Raw genomic sequence first — 19,403 nt, 5'->3', positions numbered from 1 at the left:
GAAGTAGAAGCGAGATATTGGCTGAACTACTGGTGACCTCATTGTGTGTCCACGAGTACTCAATAGTCCCACTCTCCAATCTATTATCTCACTGTATTTTTAAAATAGCATTTCATTATGTGAAATTGTAGAATAACACATAATATATAATATCTACCAAAATGTACTTATTTACTTTTGTTATTATCTGTCTTCCCCCTCCAAAACAAAAGCTCCATGAGAGCAGGGACTTGTCTTAGTCACAGCTGAATCTCCAGCACCTACAACAGTGTCTGGCATATATAAGACATTCAATTAATATTTGAAAAATGGGACACAAGTCAATATTGTATGGTAACCATGATGATCATTAGCACTTTATATGCCAAGAACCATTCTAGGTCCTTAATATTCATTGGTCCATCAAATTCTCATAACAACATTAGTTTACAGATGATGAAATTGAGACACAGGGAGAGTAAGTGATTTGCCCAAGGTCACAACTGGTAAGGTTAGGATTTAAACCCTGGTAGTCTTGATCTAAAGTCCCTATTAATAACCACTAAGATAAAGGACTCTCTTTAGTCTTTACCTTTTAAGAGGTGAGTAATACAAACTGGGAGACAGAATATGGGCTTTGGAATCAAAAAGACTAGGCTTGGAATTCCAAGTCTGACTTTTCCTAGATGTGACCTTATATAAGTTATATAAGCTACATGGTGCTCTTTCTTCAAAATAGGAGTAAAAATACCTGCTTCTTACAGTTGTTGTGAGGTTTAATGAGATAATCTAAGTAAAATTATTTTTGACACATGCACTATAAAAGGTCACTGTTATTGTTACTGCATGGTACAGACAGTAAGTGAAAAAAGGAGCCTAGAAGGAAGAAGAATTACTGAGGAAATACAGGTGAGTCATGGTAATCAGAAAAATTTTCATGTAAATAGTCATACTCAAGATTTTCAACTCCAAGTTTCAGAACTGTAGTTGGTGAGCAATAGTAGTGTCAAAGTCAGTCTACATGACAAGGGGACTTTGGGTCCAACACCCCTCTCATAGGCTATAGATTAGCAGGACGCTTGATGGGAAACCGTTATGGATAGCCTAACCAATATCCAGCTGCATCATTTAGTTAACAATTAATTACTGAGCCAGGCACAGAGATAAACCTAGTCTTCATTGTTGAGGTGGTGGTGAAACATAGACAAATTAACGATTGATTCTGCAGTGTGGAAGATCAATGATAGAAGGAGGCTGGTGGTGCCGACAGGGGAGGCTCCAACCCAGCGTGAGTCAGGGAAACTTTCCTGGGTGAGATGGGCCTCCCGTTTGTCTCCTAGTGAGGAAAAGCAGAAGGATGTTTGAGACCAAAGGATCTTTTTGAGCATAGGTACAGAAAAGCACGGTATAGTTTCACAGAGGAAGATTAGTGGAAGGCAGAAAGCTGCAGGGTGGAAGGCCAGAAAGGTGGGCAGAAGCCAGGCCCCAGAGGGTTTGGTCTCCTAGGCCTGGTGAAGGTGTCTGGGTTTGGTCCTGAGCCACCAATCAGTTAAGTGGCCATCTCTGAGAACACATCTCAACTGTGTGCCTATAGCAAATACAGTGGTTCCCCAGGAAATACAAACAAAACAGCATTGAGAGAGAGAAAGAATACATTAGTTTTTTAGGCTAATTGCTGAATTTTCTTTGGAGCCATATTTGTTTCTGAATAGATCATGGGCATTTTTAGCACTAGTGTAGTTTATCACTACCTCATGATAGTGTTCCCCTTTTGTACTGTAAAGTTGTTTTAAACTTAACTCTGTTCAGCAAATGTTATTCTCCCTTTCCCAGCATAGTACCCTGAGCAACTTGGTAAATATTTGCTGAATTGGGCTGGATTCCTTGAGCAATGACTCTGTAAGGTAACACTGTGCCAACAGCAAAAGCTGGGGCCCAGAGATAGGAGGAGATAAAACGATGAATATCACAGCACTTTCACCTCAATAAACTTGAACTTATAATGATGCAAATGAGACATGCATGACAATCATATCCCAAGGCACACTGCAGGGTGTTGCATCTGTTCAGTAGTGGCCTTTACAGGTGGTAAGATTCCGAATCCCACTCTCACAGCATTTTCTCCAGACATTCAGCTCCTTGAGGGCAGAGGGCTATGTCTCCTTTACTACTAAATCCTCAGAGGCCACCAAATAGTAAGGGCTTAGTAAGTATTTATCAACTGGATCTATTTAATCCTCACAATAATCCTAGGAGATATAAATCATTTTACAAATGTGGAAACTGAGGCTCAGAGAGATCATGTGACTTGCTTGTAGCTACAAGGTTAGTAAGTGGTACAGTAAAAATAACAATGAAAACAACAATAATAATAATTATTATTCAATCTAAGGAAGCCTACCCTGTTTTTACCACTCTAAATGTCTCTGCCACAGGATTCTCTTTTTATACAAAGATGGAAAATGTTTCTTTCTGAATTAAACTTGAAGCTTATAGTTTGAGTTCTTGAGCTATAGTTGGCTTTTTTCTGCTGCCAGTCTTAGTTGTTCTAAAGGCATTGAATGGCTTTAGGACAGATGAATTTTCCACACTGCAGTTAAGGGCATTCTTTAGCACAAAGGTTCCCCAGTACTCTCCCACTTTGTCCTCAATTCCTAGGTGAGAATTAATCCAATTGAATTAATCTAACTTAATTTGATAAATCTTTATTGAATACTTACTATGTGTTAGGCACTTTTTTTCTCAGTACTTCCAAAATAAAACACACAGCATGAAAATGTTTGCACCTGACCTCTTGTGATTAAATCGTATGTTACCCAGTTTCATGCATAGTAAAACCTCAAGGGCAGCAGTAAACTATCTAGGGCAGAGACCAACTGAACCACTTATCTTTGTTAAGAAGTACGATGCTAACACATAGTAGGCATTTTAATACATTTTCATAGAACCGAATCTTTTAAATTTTTCTCTGGAATTAAACAGACCTGGGTTCAAATCAAATCCTGGCCCAATCAATTACTGGTTGTGTAACCTTGATTTATCTTTCAAAACTTCAGTCATTTCATCCATTAAACAGGAAAACTAACATTTACCTTTTAAGATTGTTCTAAAGATTAAAAGGGATGGTGTATATAAGACACAGAGGCTGACTTATAGAGCTCAAGAAATAAAAGCTAATTTCATTATTCCTAGTCTCACTTCTAGGTTACCTCCACTACTTATTGTTGTCATTATTATTACTACTTTGTAGGTTCAGCTAGGTAGCATGACCAAAGAATGAGGTTTGCTAGTTAATAAATATTTTTATTAAGAGTAAGTCTCATCATATACAATACAGACATCAATTTTCAAAGATTCAGGATATAGTGTTCCACATTAAATCTAAAATAATCAGAAGTCACCCTTTCTTTAACAATGTGGAAGATAAGAGTTATTACATTGCATAGATCTAAAAAGAGTTGATTTTTTTCTCCTTTGGATGACACAGAGCTCTTTATCTTCTACAACAGTGTTTCTCAAACTTTGCTAACCATAATCCAACAAAACAAAAATGTAAGAAATATATTGAACACCAGTAACTTCATTCACAACTCAGAACACAGGAAACGGAAATAAAAGATTCATGATATAATACTTACCCGTACTAAGTACCAGACACTGATATTTTCTATTTCATTCCATTCTAGTATTCTATCATTTTATTTTTTTTCAAATTCTAGTCAACACCCAGTAAAATAACTACAGGCAAAAATAGAACTTAGTATTTACTGTATCTGATCTGTTAGAGAGTATCAAAGATGTAGTTTAACTAATCCTCTCATCAAGCTATGAAGTTGTATTAATTCAATATTATATATTAAGAAACTGAAACTCAGAAAGGTTAGGTGACTTGAACTAAATAGGCTCCCACAAGTCGATGACAGATCCAAGACTCACAAGTCTCTTAACTATAGTTCAGGAACTTAAGAAAATATATGATGACTCAATTCAATAAACATTTGTTGAGTACTTACTATGTGCTCAGCATTGAAATAAGAGAGCATCTGACATGATCTCTGCCCTCCAGGGCTCACAGACTACCAGGGGAGACAAACATGCTTGGTATAAGCACTTAGAAGTCTGAATGGGTACTTTTCTGTGCTGGAGGAAATAAGCTCATTCCCAAACCACCACCCTCCTCTTTCTGGCCACACATTACTCCACAAAATAAACACTGGTACCTGTTGGTGAGAGAATACAGCGTACTTCTCAAATGGCATATTTCTTTTCAGTCTGAAAGAAAGGCAGTGTTTTTTCTCGTACTGCTTTTTGGCACTGTAACCCTAAAAACAATAATCCTCAATGTGACTTCACCAGTGAGCATCATCATAACATCACATTATGATCAGAAGAATGCTTTAATGCCAATTCCCTCTAGATAACAAATATCTAATTTAGAAGCATCTTTAGAGTGACTTCGACGTCTTCAAAATCATGACTCAATAAAGATGGGTCTTGACCCTGCAAAACAATCAGGAAACTACAGTCCTCTGATCTAAGACATTCCATAGCTACCAATTCAAACAAAATTAGAACCAAGTCAAAATACCCTAAGCTTCCTAAACCATAACTTTTACCTCTCTAGTTTTATCTTTACACATTAGTCTAAGCTGCATTCACACCAGACTATTTATCATTCCTTAAACAAGTTTCCATCTCCATGCCTTTACTCATACTCTTCCCTCCTCATGGAATGCTCCTTTCTCCCAATTTTTCTACCTATCCATCTTTCCTGGCTCCACTCAAATGGCATTTCCTCTATGAAGCCTTGTTTGCTTTCCCCAACAAGAATTAATGCCTCCCTCTGATGTACACTGTACCTCCTCTGCCAAGACACATTGTCTTCTGCCAGTCATTATCCTTACCTACTATATTAGAGTGTGTTTGCCACATTCCATGAGGCACCTAGAATATGGTTTATATGCAAAAGACATACAATTGTATTTGCTGATACCACACTGAAAAATTTGATCTAGAAAAGAAACTGCTTCTCCCACTCCCACTTCCCATACCCCCCCACCCCCCAAAAAAGTAAACTTTGGCCAAGCTGAATGTATTCCCAAACACTATGAAGCTAGGGCTTCTGATATTGCGAAACACATAAGGCAGATGATCAAGCTTTATTTTCTGTAAAACAGGGTTACTAGGACTTGGCCTAACTACATTAAAGAGATCAAACTCAGAAAAAATGATACAATGTTAAGTGAATATGAGAAATGATCTCCATGGTCACAGGTCCATTATAGTTGAACTATGCTGGGAATAGCTGATGTTCTAGAAATGAAAACTTGTTCTTGGACAATTCATATAACCTGATAGTTCAGAAAGAGTACTTTTAAGACTATACCAACTGCAAGCCCATGTCTCCAAAATTCATTAATTAGAGACCTGTTTAGGAGTTTTTACTAAAACTCTTCCAAGCTAAAAGGCTTTTTGTCTTAAGGCAGATAACCTTTAGCTGGAGGTATAAAGCAGGAAGGAACTGAGAGTCAAGTATTGGCTTAAATGTGGACGAATTCTCATTTTTTAAATAATATAAACCCTTATTTAACAAGAAGATGCTAAGAATATCCACCTGCCCCGCCCTGACCATTCACCTGCTCAAATCACTTACCCAATCATCTCTTTTTGGTCCTTCATTAATAAGTGTGAGATTTTTCTAGGCTAAAATATGCAGAAACATTTATACCACCCTTTCTCCAAATCCAAGCCCCTTTCTTCCACAGATATATTTCTGCCCATAAAGACACATTCTAAAAATTAACCACAATTCTTCCAGAGAGCTTGTGCACCACATACACAGGCTGCTTACAGAATCCTTAGAAGAACTTTGGTGAAGCCTTGAAATAGATACACATGGAAAGAGAAAAGTTCTATTGTCTGTTTCACAGTAAAGGTATTTTTAAAATAAAAGCATAGGGTCTGCAAAATGGCACTTGGGGGATTAGATCAATTTAGAACTCCTTTTCTTAGTTTTAAGAATGAAAATTAAAGAAAATGACTCTCTTCACATTCTTCCCATGATTGTATGAAGTGGAATTCAAAATCCATGACATTAAAACAGCATTCTATGGCTATGTTTTCAGTTTAAGTCTTGAACCCCTTCAGGGACAACTTGTGTTATTTCTTCGTCCTCACTGGTGATAGCAACAGGTCCCAATTTAAAAAGATTTGTGAATTTATTTAATGTGCCTGTTTATTCACTCCTTTGGAGCCTTGGGGAAAAGGTACAAAATTAGGCTTGGCCTAACACCTGTCCTGACACCACCTACTACCCCTTCCCAAGTATGTGTGATCAACAACTACGTCAAAGCCTTTGTGCTGATTTTCCTCCTTTTTCTTTTTTTCCTTCAAATGGGAGGGTAATAAATCGAGGGCCAGCATTCTGCTCACATCTCCCACACCTCTTCAGTCAATCTGATCACTTTTAGAGCTGTTTGCACTGCCAAAGCCATCCATCATCCTGCCTCACCAAGCAGGAGAAGGAAAACGGATGGCAAGTTAGAAAAATCTCATTAAGCCACTTTTTGCCTCAACCTCTTCACCACTCCTTGAAACACAGAACTTCAAAATTCAGCCTATTGAGGAAAGAAGAGGGATAGAGGCAAAAAAAAAAAAAAAAAAAAAAAAAAGCTGATGTAGTGATAGGGAAAAAATAGCTCCAAAGTAAGCTGGTTTCTGGGCCAAAATTATATCTCAGGTTACTATATATGGGGGGTCATGATTACATATATATAATAGCAAAGATGAGACCATATCAATTAACCTTAACCTGTTCTTTATTTTCTTTCTGGTTGACTTCTGAATTTCTTAAGACTCTTTCATGAAACTGAAAAAAAAAAAAAACCAGCACCAATTAAAATTAATTTTGTGTTTACCTTTTTTCTCTTTTAATGATTAAATCTCAAATTCATTCTAATTCCGAAGGCGATCGTTGAATGTACCTTGCAAAACCCTAGAAAAATGCAGAAAACTTAAAGCCACACAATTCCAGAGAAGAACTGCTTAAAACTCACTTTGTGTCACACACGCACTGCCCCCAGATAAGGGTAGCATGCGATATCACTTCTCCCCGGGACATCTGGCATGGGCGGAAAGACCGACAGACTGAGAGACCTAACGTCTTCTAAACGCTTTTAAGTTTCAAGTCCTGCATATGGCTGGTGACTTCTAACACTATTCCTCATGTGATCCTCACAGAAACCCTGTGAGTCAGGAATGATCACCCCCATCCTAAAGATAAGAAAGTTGAGGCCCGGAAAGCTGAAGTACCTCATCCAAGATCACACAGTTACTAATTGGAAAAGTCAGTATTCTAACCCAAATCCACCTGACTTCAAAGTCCTTTGCACTTCCAGGTTTCTTCAGACAAAGACAATCTTTCCCAAAGGCTGCCTGTACAGGCACTCTATGCAGGTCCTTCCAATCACGAGGCAGACTCATGGTTCCGTGGCCTCTGAGCTGGTTCTGCCAACAAAGACATGGGAATAGTGGTATCTAGTAGAAACAAATCTAATTTTTCTAAACGTGCACAAGTGGATATAATGTGTTTTTAGCCCCATCTGTACACTGGCCCTCTGGGCCCTAATCACGATAACCAGGTTGTTTTCCAGATTAGAACCTTTTATACTACAGAGGCGATTAAAATATAATCAAGCTAGAAAGTTATCCTCCCCCAAAGCCACCTAAAACAGAGAAACTCCAAAATAAAACCAATTTACATATTTTAGTTCAAATTAAAAAGTAAAAGCTAAGGATTCCCTTTTAATATCCTGAATAATAAATGCACATTTATTGTAAAGCTTCCTTTGGGGAACAGTTACTATGAGGACAACTTTCCCAATATTATTCATAAATATCACTTTTGTTTTGGTGTTACAGTAAGAATCTGGACTTGTGGGAATTGTACTGTCTGTACCCAGTGCATCAACAGAGATAATTAATATTGAAGACATGTACAATATCCAGAATTTCAGATGTGCAGTTGGCTGCAGAAAGTAACATGAGAAAGGATAGGTCAAATCCAGTCAAAATCACAAATTGCAGGGACTTAGTCGTTTACTCCATTTTAAGTGAGCACTTTCCTAATGAAAGTTTCATTAGTAAAGATTGCAAGTTCTCAGGCTTCCACTACAGCCTTTTAAATAGCACTTAGAGTTAAAGTTTATCATTAAAGCTGTATTTACTACTACTGCATCTTCAAAGAGGGCATTCAAAAAAAAATGTTCAACTCAGCCTGTTATTTTTCATGTACAAATTAGAAAGCAAAACTCTAAAGGGTTTAGACTGGCAGCTTAGGAAAACACAGACTACTTGAGAAGCCATTATTGGTACATCCCAGGGCGTACTGGGGGGTCATGGCTGTCTATCTATTACTCCCCGACCCTCTGCCACACACACACACAAACACACACACTGAATGCAGTATCTAAGGGTGCATGACAAAGTAACTCTATGATTTCTGCTCCACTAACAAACTAAGAGTTTGCACAGGGGCATGACAAGAGGGTCACTATCTTCTCAGGTCCTCCTTGGAGGCCGACATAGGTAAGAGGACTTCAAAGAATCATCTCTATCAGAAGCAAGGCATTCCTATCTCTGTAAAATTAACAGGTTTTAGCCAAACTCCAAGGCCAGCTGATGGAAAGACAAGTTCCTTCCAACAGTCCAAAATACTTTTTCCTGAGAGTGAATATCTGGATATGTGGAACCTTATAGATAAAAATGTACAAAAGATCTTTACCTCTATCTTTTGGAGTCATGCCTAGACTCTTACAAATATAAAAGGAAAATCATTTATGTACTTAAACATTCCGACATATTTTTTTTCATAATTTGACACGAACCTTATTGTGTAACGTCCAACCTTAAAATCCCTCACCCCAAATTTATCCCTGATCACAGAGACTTAGTCTCTAATTATGTCTTTTGATCAGTGTCAGAAGAAAAAGAAATGGTGACCTCGAATTCCACATTCTAAAGAAATGCATGTAAGAACTCAACAAATATATCTTCATCTGATAAAAATGATAGCTAGCCTCTACTATAAATACAGTTGGCAAAATGGCTTCAAGGGCTAGTGGTTGCAGGAGACCAGACAATAGAAGGTAACTGATCCTTACAATGAGCAAGAGCGGATTCAACACGGCAAAGTGCAAAGGGAGAGGAAACCTCTATGCTGTGGTGTGTTTTTCAGAATTCGCCATCTTGGCTGGAATTGTTTCTCTGCTTCCTCATACCCTAAAAAAAGAACTGAACTTCTTACTGAAAAAATATTTATGAATTACATTTTTTAAAGCTTTAAAATAAATAATTTAAAAACTAAACTCAAGCTTAAATGTTATTTTCAAACAAAGAGTCCAAGGTTAGTTATTTTGGGGAGAGACCTATGACTTGTAATTTTTGTCCATTTTTTAAAAAGTCACATATACTAATGTTGCATTTTACTTTTGTGGTTAAACATAGTAAGCCTTCTCCAAAACAACAAGTAAATGAAAACGCAAGCACATCGATTACACTGACCTTATTTCTTCAACATTTCCATTGCTTTATTAACCAAAATTTATTCAAGGATTTCATTATGGCATTTCTTGATTCTCGTAGAGTTGGATCCGGATTGAGAGGGGAAATATCTCTGGTGTTAGATACAATGAGGATGTGAATAATGATCTTCCCTTAAGCAAAAATGGCCAGTTCTAAAATGGTCCAGCAAAAGGCAAAATCTCGGGGGTGGAGGGAGGGCAAGAGAAGAGAGAGAAAGAGCTAGAGATAGAGAAATAGAGAGAAAGCCACCAGCTTATTAGGAGCACTGACACTACATAAGTTATTTCTTAATGAATGTACGAGGAACAGCATAAATATTACCATTAAGCAGAGTGGATGTGAATATTCAAAGCAAGCTAACTGGTTGACTGCTTTCTCATTTTTGCTCTTTTGTAACAATTCCATTTCTAAAGTGCTCGATTCCTAACACTGATGCTCCAAAGCTATTGTGAGTACACTGCCTGAATACTTAATGAGGTAAACAACAAACAAAATGGCTTGTCTTTGGTGCCCCTAGCTAGCATCCCAAACTGGATATAATTAAAGGTGTGAACAAGCAAGCCAGGAAGTAGTGAACCTGCAAAGTCAAGGTTCTGAGAAATTATCGGGCATCCCACACTGCACCAGTTCAATTTTATCACTCATTATCTCTTATACCGGCAAGGTGCAGATATACATGTTGGTACCCCTCTCCATTCTTATCTTCCAGCCTTTTTTTTTTCTCCATTTCTAGATGGCTAATGTATGACAATTACCGCTTGTAATAACTCCCACCCACTCAGAGGTCACCTTTCTTTTTACTTTTAGAAAGCCGCTGAACTATAAAAGCCCTCTACCCTTAAAATACGCTGAAATTTTAAAAATACAAGGATGTTCCTAATACACACGCCAACTCACAAAAAGCACGAGATGCTAACACAGCCACCCTATCTCCTCCTTGTTTTCACCCATGGTTAAAGATTAAGTTTAAATACTCCAAAAACAACTCTCCTTCCACATACACATACATTTTAATTTGAACCCTGCCCCTTGACTGAAAGGGCAGCTCTTAGCTCACAAATATGGTTATGGATTTGCGCATTTATAGTTCTCAAGTGGAAACTAAAGAAAGGTGTTTGGTTACTAATGGAAGTCTGCAGAGCCTGGATATATCTTTTTTTGATTAAGTTTTGTATTTTTCTAATATGAGAACTCTCAAGAGTTTGTAAGAAGTCACTTCTTACGGGAAGCCAGCCCAGTTAAGTTTTCTTTCCATTTTTAGATGCACATATAATTGCAAATATGTATGTACACATTTGGTAATACCAAATAAGGAAAGCCTAAGATAGGTGCAGGATTTTAGAAACACACATGCATACACTGATACACACACACAGTCTCCCTCTCTCACACATACAGACTTTTCACATGCATCTCAAATGGATGGGAGAATGGGTAGTGGGCAATAAAAAGCTGACCAGTTTCAAAAGGGGAACCAGCCAATTCTGTATGACATGGACCATCTACTGGAAAATAGTAAGATTAAAGCTTGAGAATAGCTTGAGAATAGTAAGATTAAAGCTTATGCCCCTTCATACTCCCAAAATTCCCAATGACATTGGGAAAAATACTGCATTGCAGCATTTGCCAGAGCGCAATCATGTGTCTAGCATCTGCTGGCCAGCTCACCAACAAATGTACATATTAAGTGTCCAAGCATATAAATTAAGTGCTTGGTGGCCACAGATCATTGAAACTGATGAAGAAATTCGTCAAGGCCAAAGTATTCTGTCCATGCATAGTGACCGCTATCAAGACCACCATTTCTTACTCGCAGTATACACAGATAATTTGTTTCTTTTATTTTTTTAATTAAAATAAGGCATTAAGATGCCAAGGGCTAATTGAAGCAGCATATCTCCTCATGGAAGGAATAACATGTGGTCTACATATAAGAAGGGAATCCACTCACAATAAGGAAGTAAACGCAAAGGGAAGAAATAAAACCAAAGAAAAGGACTTGACCTGAGGAAACCCTTTCATTGTTCGTGATAACTTACTTGAGAAAAATACCGTGGTTAGCCCAAAAATTCTTTTAGAGATATTGAACACATACACACAAAGCAACATTCGTGCAATGATTTCTAGATTTGAAATTTCAAATAGATTATCCTCAATAGAAATGCTAAGTTCAAAATATCTGAAGTCTAACATGTCCCAAATCCTATTTCAAGACTGAAGTCCAAACTAAAATGCAAACGCGTCGTACCTCATTTTCTTTCTCTTTCTTTAAAAAAATTCTATTGTTATTACCTTACAACAATCTGGCCTTCCTCTCATTACAAAATCTTTTAACATTCAAAGGACCAAGGAAGGGTTACAGGAAAAGGAAAAAGTTTTCAGGCTTTGGAAAACTATCAAACAGAAGCAAGCTCATCTATATTTGGTCAGGAGGATGACATGAATGAATGGCAGTTAGGAATGAATGGGACTGAGATCATAAATGAATGATGAAGTTGCTGGCTAGGTGTTTTTTATTATTAAAACTGTCTTGTAAATCAATAATTTTCAAAGGAATTTCTTAGCTATTTCCCCACCTATGTTCATTTTACCCTTTCAAAAATTTAATACTAAATGATTTAGCCACTATATTACAATGAGATATATGGACATTCTGATCATTAAAACGGCGATGAATCAGGTGTCTTTTGCAGAAATATTGCTGATCGGATTTTCATTTCTTAATAAATGTGCACTCAGCCTTGTGCTCCCACACAGGCACACCTCCCTTGCAGGTGGTAGGCATTAATATGTTTAAGACAAAGAAGCGAGAAAGGTCAGCAGTAGAACCACGTGTCTTTTTCACAACCCAAGCTAAGACGCCAGTACCTATAGAAATTATTTCCCCCTATCTAAAAAAGGTTGGAAAATTCTCAGAAAAAAAAACCGAGGTAAGATAATAAAAAAATCTATTCTATTTTTAATAGCAACACATGTTTACACACTCAAGATATGAAAGCAAGGTTCAAGTGTATGAGAAAAAAATCTTCATTTATTCTCACATCAAGAGTCAAAACAAATTTTTAAAAATCGCTCAACAAAAAGACAAAACAAAAAGAAGCATCTGCAAGGAAAAAAAAAAAACGGGGGTGGTGGTGCGGAGATTTGCAGTGGAGAGGGTAAAAATTAAGAGTACTTTCAATAAAGCCAAATATATTTCTTAACCTTTTAACGTATTTCAGTATTTTTTTAATTATTCATTTTTGGGTTTAGAATTAGCTACCTGATCATGTGTCAAATTTGTCTCTCAGGAAGAAACAGTAACAGATCATCATCTCAGTTGTTTTTATGTTACCTCCTATTCACCTAAGTACTACCTTTCAGTCCTTCTGGTACCCACCATCACGAGAAAAAGAGACTACTAGTAAAGCACACTTAGAGAAAACGCAAGAGATACCTGTCACCCAGTGCATGCATGGGTCCCAGACATTCAGAAACACTGAAAAAAAAAATCAGCTTTTTATTCAGTTTATGCCAAGACCAGAACCAGGACCATTGGTTTCAAGGGTGCAGCCGGTTGGATCCTGTGGACGGAGATATAGAGAGGGAGGCAAAGCAAAAGGCTAGAATACAGTTTTTCATTTATTTTTTTTTAAAAGTAATTTCTACTCAGGATATAAAAGGAGAGATAAAATGAAGTCCCTGGAACTGTAATATCAACAACTGATTTAAACAAAATACCATATCACCCGGCACAAAATCATTGCTTAGGGTAAATCTATTCTACCTATATTTCTCCTATGGATGAATATTTGCTGGAAATTTCTAAGAAATCATTTACAGAATCTATCGGCTGTGGGATTCACTATTATGCTTCCGTCAACTTCATTCAATATAATCTACATTTTTTTTTCAAATGGCCTCGTAGGATTCCTTGCGATTTTTTGCACGTACAATTTCACAGCAGGGAAAAGGGAGGAAAGAGGGAGAGAGGGAGGGAGAGAGAGAGAGAGAGAGAGAGAGAGAGAGAGAGAGAGAGAGAGAGAGAGAGAGATTTTCTACCCTCCCTTCCCCCTCTCCTTCTCTGTTTTTTAAACCAAAAAAAAAAAAAAAAAGAAGAAGAAAGAAAAAAGAAAAAAAAACAGAGGAGACAGAACAGATGCTTAAAAATAGATTTCTAAAAATCACTGTAAGCCAGAGTTAGAAATGTAATTAACACCTATTTATAAAGAATAATTAAAGTTGGGCCGGCCACAAAGAACAGCAAAGATAATCGAGGTCCTGTTCTCCCCCCTCCTTTTTTTACACTATTTGCAGTGTGTTCTCATGATAGCCACCTGCTCCCTACTCGGCTTTTCCTCTGTTCGTTTCCCCGGCAACCTTTCATTGGGTTTTCCTCCCAGCTATCGCTTTCAGTTGGGCTGCTCGGTCTAATCTTATTTGTTTTACACCCATCAAAACAAGCAGCCAGACAAAGGCAATCCTCTAAGAATGGGAAAAAGACCACAGCTTTGTTATAACATCTATGCAGAGCGAAAAGTCCTCCCCAGGTTTTTCTATTGAAAAATAAGTGAGATAGATATGAATTTACAGCCTCCCCCCATACCCAGCTTTGAAACCTTGTGAAAGCTATCGCTGGTGAAAATTCAAAGTCAAAGTGGGCACTCGTGGCATCTGATCTTGCCATTTTGTGCCATATCTACAGGGTCAACATCAGGCGGCAGGAGCGCCACTCAAGGAGTTTCCCTGCTTCTTTTTTTTCCCCAGAAAAAAAGATGCTAAAAATAGATTTACTACTTTGGCAGAAAGGTTTTCCACTTCCCCTTCCACATCTAAAACTCCTGTTTCACAATTGCATCTGCTGGTACTGAACCTCACCTCCTCCACCCCTCATTCCCAGCCTTCCCCATCACTTCTAGCAAGAGACTGAAAAAGAAATGTGCCTTTAACTTTAACAGTCGTGTAATTCCGTTGAAAGCTCACAGAGGCGGTGGACCCACCAGCCAACAGTGACGGTGACATTGTGATTGTCAAAGAAGACACTAACCTTGCTTGGCTAAAATATGTGTTCTATGGAAGAGGCAGTGTGTGTGCCTTGTGTGCATGCAGTGCCATTACACTTGGAGATGGATTCTAGTTTTCAGAAAAGAGAAATACTAATAAACACACACATACACACACACCAACGATCTGCACAGTGATTTACAATGCACAGTCCACCATCCACGCGCGCGCACAGACACACACACACACACACACACACACACACAATCAGATGGAATCTCCAAGCTGCCTTCCTCTTTTCACTTACCATCTTCAAGCCATTCCACTCCATCTGTGATCAGAAGAAGATGGACCCTTACACAGAGTGTCAAAAGCGGAAAGGAACGTTATGTAAAAGCTGACATTCCTTCTTACAGAGCTGCTGCCCAGAGAAAGAAGCAACAACTCAACACGCCAGGCACCGCTACACATACAAGCCGCCTCCTCTTTTTTATGAGGTCATGACAGGAAACTCTTTGAAATACAAGATGCAGCATTTACTGAAGCCCAAATAAATCACTCTCTTTGCCGTTTTGACTGCGCAGTCCCCCGAAACACAACTGCCCATCTCAACGTTCAGTATCCAGAAGCTGCCTCTCAGGGTTTAAATTTCCAGTACAGAAATGAAGAGATTCCTAACCCTGCTGCATCCACCTCCTGCCCCACAAAACCCAGGCACATAGACAAACCCTCTCTCCCTTTCAAAAAAAAAAAAGAAAAAGAAAAAAAGAAAAAAATTCCTTCTTTTGCTATTATGGTCTCATGTAATACAACCTCTTTCAACACACAAGCAGCCCACCTTCCCCCCACCCCTGCCTTTATGTTGAAGGGAAAATTGACAATGACCTGATAAAAATGACAATCTATTTCCCCACTGCTTTTCAATAAAAGGACCTACCCGCACTCTCTACACAAAAGAGATAGTAAATGTAGGAATCAAACAGCAGCAGAGAACTAAACTCTTGTGCAAGCATAAGACTGGTCAAGGTGTAGATGCTTTTCTTCCCTCCAGCAACACAAACAACAGATTATAAATCTAGTCATACCTACCATAACCATTCTTATTGGCAAATATTGGGTCTCGCAGAGCTTCGACTCTTCTCTTAAAATTTGCAAAGGTTTCAGAATATATATTTTTAAATGACTACTCTTGTTATATATTTTTAAAGATCCACAAAACACAGTGTGGATGATTGTAAAGTAAATCAATTATTTGGGGGGATTGAGGGGGAGAGAAAGAAAAAATAAAGAAAAGGAGCAGTGAGCTGAAACCCCCGATTCTAGGATGTAGATAAGAACAACTGAACAGAGCCTTGCTGAAATTGGCTCGAAGCTTCCCCTTTTTACATCCATTTATGGGACCATCTGTCAGCCGAAGCCAGGATCTGATTGGCTGGGGAAACGAAGGGAGGCGTTGCAACATCAGGTGCTATTTAAATTAGCTACTGCCAGATTGACGATGTTAATGATTTGGTGACCTCTACAACAACAGAGACCAGATTTCTGAACTGCTTCTTGTGTCTGGTAATTAAGGCCAGACTGAAGCAACAACAGCCATACTTGTATTTTTACCTTTCCCCTCCTCCCAGCTCAAAAGTACTGTAACAACTGCAGTTCCCTGGCGGCTTGCAAACCTTAACAGTGGGAGTGTCCTCCCTTTGCCCTGTCCAGAGGGCTACACCACCCCACCCCTCTGACAGAGGGCTTTTCCCATATAGAATATTTTCAACCACCTTATCTTTCTCGACAGTTGCTTTCTAGCGAAATGCATATTTAATGATCTGCCTCTAGGCTTAAAGATACAACAAAAGCACTTTAATGTGCTAATACATCCACATTTTAACTTTATTTTTGCTGAATTTTAGTAAGTAATGCTCTTTTTGTGGCTAAGATGGTCAGTATTTCAAAAGAAAGCAAGTTTGAGACTTTGCTTGCTCCATGAACCAGGTTTGTACAAGTTTGCTTCAGAAAACTATTTCCTAATAAACAAAAAAGAAGAAAGCTGGGGGGTAGGGAGGAGGGGGGAAGCTGTCAGCCTCTACCTTTCTGCCTTCTGTCTGAGCTTTTCAAACATGGAATGATGAATGATTTATTTAAATGAATTTATTTCTCAATGTGGATAGAGGCATGATGTGATTTTTTAAAAATTCACCAAAACGCATTTTTCTCTTTGCTTTCTCTACTGCTATAGAGAAAGGTAAAACATGCTTTTGACGACAGCCTCATTTCATAACCGGTGCAGAGTGCTCGTCTTGCTTAACTGAACATGTGATTTTGCTTCTTGTCCTTCAAATGATGTCTTTTTTCTTTGGCCCCTTAAAAGACCTGCAAAGAGACATTTAGCAAGTGTGTGCTGATATACATAGTTTGTGGGTCTATACGATACATTTCATAACCTCTACTCTGCGAAGCCTTCTGTAGTATGCTTTTTTGTTCTGGTTTGGGTTTTTTAAGTGGTTTACCTGAGGAGTTTATGCTTTACTTCTATCCAAAAGACTAACTTATTACTGTTTACTTAACTCATAACTTAATCAATTTGTTCCTCAATAAATACACAGAGGTTACAAGTACTACTAAAGACATAATTCAACATAACCTTAATCTTTGGCTGGCATCGACAGTGAGATGGGAGTGGGCAACGTAGAAACACTGGCTGAAAAGCATATTATATACTCTGGGTTTCAAAGTCCAAGAATAAATGGATCTGTAAAAAATTATTAGAAAAGAAAATAACCTTTACATTTTTAAAAGTTAAAACTATGCTCTACAAGCTATTTCATGAACACACACACACACATATATGTACACACATTTTTAAAAATACAGATACAGCATAAAATAATATTTATTGGGTATTCTATGTGAACTATTAGATTTGAATATGAAATAAATTCAGCTATTAGAAATGAACATACATGTAACAGGAAAGTGGAAATGTTAAAGCTACAATTCCTTTAAGTGGGACAATACTAAATTAAACTTTTTAAATAATTTCTTTAGATAATGTAGAGTCCTATGAGTTACAACAGTACTATAGTATCTATTGAACTGTGTACTAAGGATGAATTCACAGATTAAGTATTCTAAAGAGCTCAACGCACGCATACAGGACAGGTACAGGTGCCCCAAATCAACAACAGAAACTCTGAATGCAATTTCACCAACATGAAAATATTGTGAAAAGTAAACACGAATGAACACAAGCTGACAAACACAAATAAAAAGAGCTCACTCGGAACAAAATATTTACTATGTATTTCTCTGGAGGTTATAAAAGTCACAATTTCTTAAAACCTTTTTTCTCCCACCCCTACTAATCTCAGCACACTTAGTGAGCCATAAATTAACATTTTGTATACTAAAAGATGTCCTGGCCACTTTTCTGAAATAGGAACTGTATATTACAGCATAAATAATTAGCTAGTTTTGCTAGGCGAAAAAAATCCATGCACTCTGTATATTGATTACTTCTCCCAAAACCTCTACTCCAAAGTCTTTCAATAGAATCCTCAAACAAATGCACAAATGTCCTCAGAGGCCTTTTCTCTAAAGACAAAGGCAGAATCCTATTGTTGGGAAAAGTCAACCTTATTATTGCATTTCCAATAGTACCATTCATCTTTCAGAGTGAGGGGCTGACCGCTACATCAGTGGTGTGACATTTGTAAAGCAACAGATTCTCAATATATTATCTCAAGAATCAGGCAGGCGAGTCTCTCAGTCATGCATGATTTTTTTTTTCCGTCACAATCCTCCACCACCACAGACAGAAACTTGTCTTACTCAAGCAGCTAAGGCAACCTAAAAATGATATCCCAGAACTGTGGGGCTGCCAGCGCCACTGTATCCCTCTTACCACAAATGAGCAGTTTCTTGACTCATTAATAACAATTTCCCTTAAAAGAAGTAATCTCATATCAGTCAGCCCCTTGCCACCATGCACACATCCCAAAGGTTGCAGATATCTCAGCATCAGTCGCCGGCAGCCAGCTTTCCCACACAGAGTCCAGATGGACTGTACCAGAAGCCAATTCAGCGTTAATAACTACCTACTCCGCGCAGTGGAGAAGCCTTACGTGGCACAATGGGCTAGGAAACAGCAGCCAGCTGAAACTGCAAATAAAAAAGACAACCAAATTCTCCAAAAGCACCAAAAGAGAGGAAGAGAAATGGAAGCGTGAATTGTATTTCCTTGACTGCCATGAGAAAAAAAAAGAAGAAGAAAAAAAAAGAATCCTTCATAAACGCGGGGTGGGGGTGGGGGGAATGAAGCGAGGGGGAAAAAAAAAAAACAGATGCTGCCCAGAAAAAAGTGACAAAATATTACCTCATTATTTAACAAAGCAGCATTAAGCGTCCTGCTGATTTCAAACATCTTGACACAGATTTTGTTTTAAGAGAAACAGATAGAATCCTTTGCAAAGCACTCCGTCTGCAAAGGGTTCTTCAATTTTCTTGCGTGCCACGGAACAGTCAATACATTATTTCCCTAGAGTTTGCACATTAAAACCTCTAGTCAGTGAGCTGAATTTTTCCCTTATCTCACACACAGTAGACTCCTGTTATATGTACTGCTCTCTTTGCAAGAGCAGCCTGCCCCAAACATGGCTGGTGTTTAAACTACTCTTTAAAGTAACAGTTCACTATATAACCACCAGGTGGGTAGAGTGCACAGATTCAAATGAACCATCTTAAAAGATTGTGATTTTTTTCCCCCTTGGAATAGCTTTTGGGTGTAGAATGTGACATGAGAAACGGCAGCATCCTAACAGGCATCTTGTCTTGTCTCTCTGTATATATCTTGTCAAAATAAATAAATA

At 38.1% G+C, this 19,403-nt stretch overlaps 1 protein-coding gene across 8 annotated transcripts in view; it reads right to left on the bottom strand.

Moving 5' to 3' along the window:
• Positions 1-19,403, bottom strand: part of ELAVL4 (ELAV like RNA binding protein 4) — a 95,175-nt gene that overhangs the window by 74,190 nt on the left and 1,582 nt on the right. For 3 of the 8 annotated variants that reach the window (XM_011367673.1, XM_023535041.1, XM_023535042.1), the window contains exon 1: positions 14,852-15,199. The exons of 1 other annotated variant lie outside the window; for it this stretch is intronic. In XM_011367673.1, the coding sequence (XP_011365975.1) occupies positions 14,852-14,875 (24 nt within the window). In that variant the 5' untranslated portion in view covers positions 14,876-15,199. Of the gene's footprint in view, positions 1-14,851; positions 15,200-15,633; positions 15,929-18,439; positions 18,563-18,910; positions 19,050-19,403 lie in introns of those variants that run through there. 4 more of the 8 variants (XM_011367672.1, XM_011367670.1, XM_011367674.1 and 1 more) reach the window with 4 other exon arrangements.

The sequence above is a fragment of the Pteropus vampyrus genome, unplaced genomic scaffold, assembly GCF_000151845.1.
Source record: "Pteropus vampyrus isolate Shadow unplaced genomic scaffold, Pvam_2.0 Scaffold135, whole genome shotgun sequence".
In the NCBI taxonomy this organism is placed as follows: domain Eukaryota; kingdom Metazoa; phylum Chordata; class Mammalia; order Chiroptera; family Pteropodidae; genus Pteropus; species Pteropus vampyrus.
This window is presented reverse-complemented; position numbering and strand designations above follow the sequence as displayed.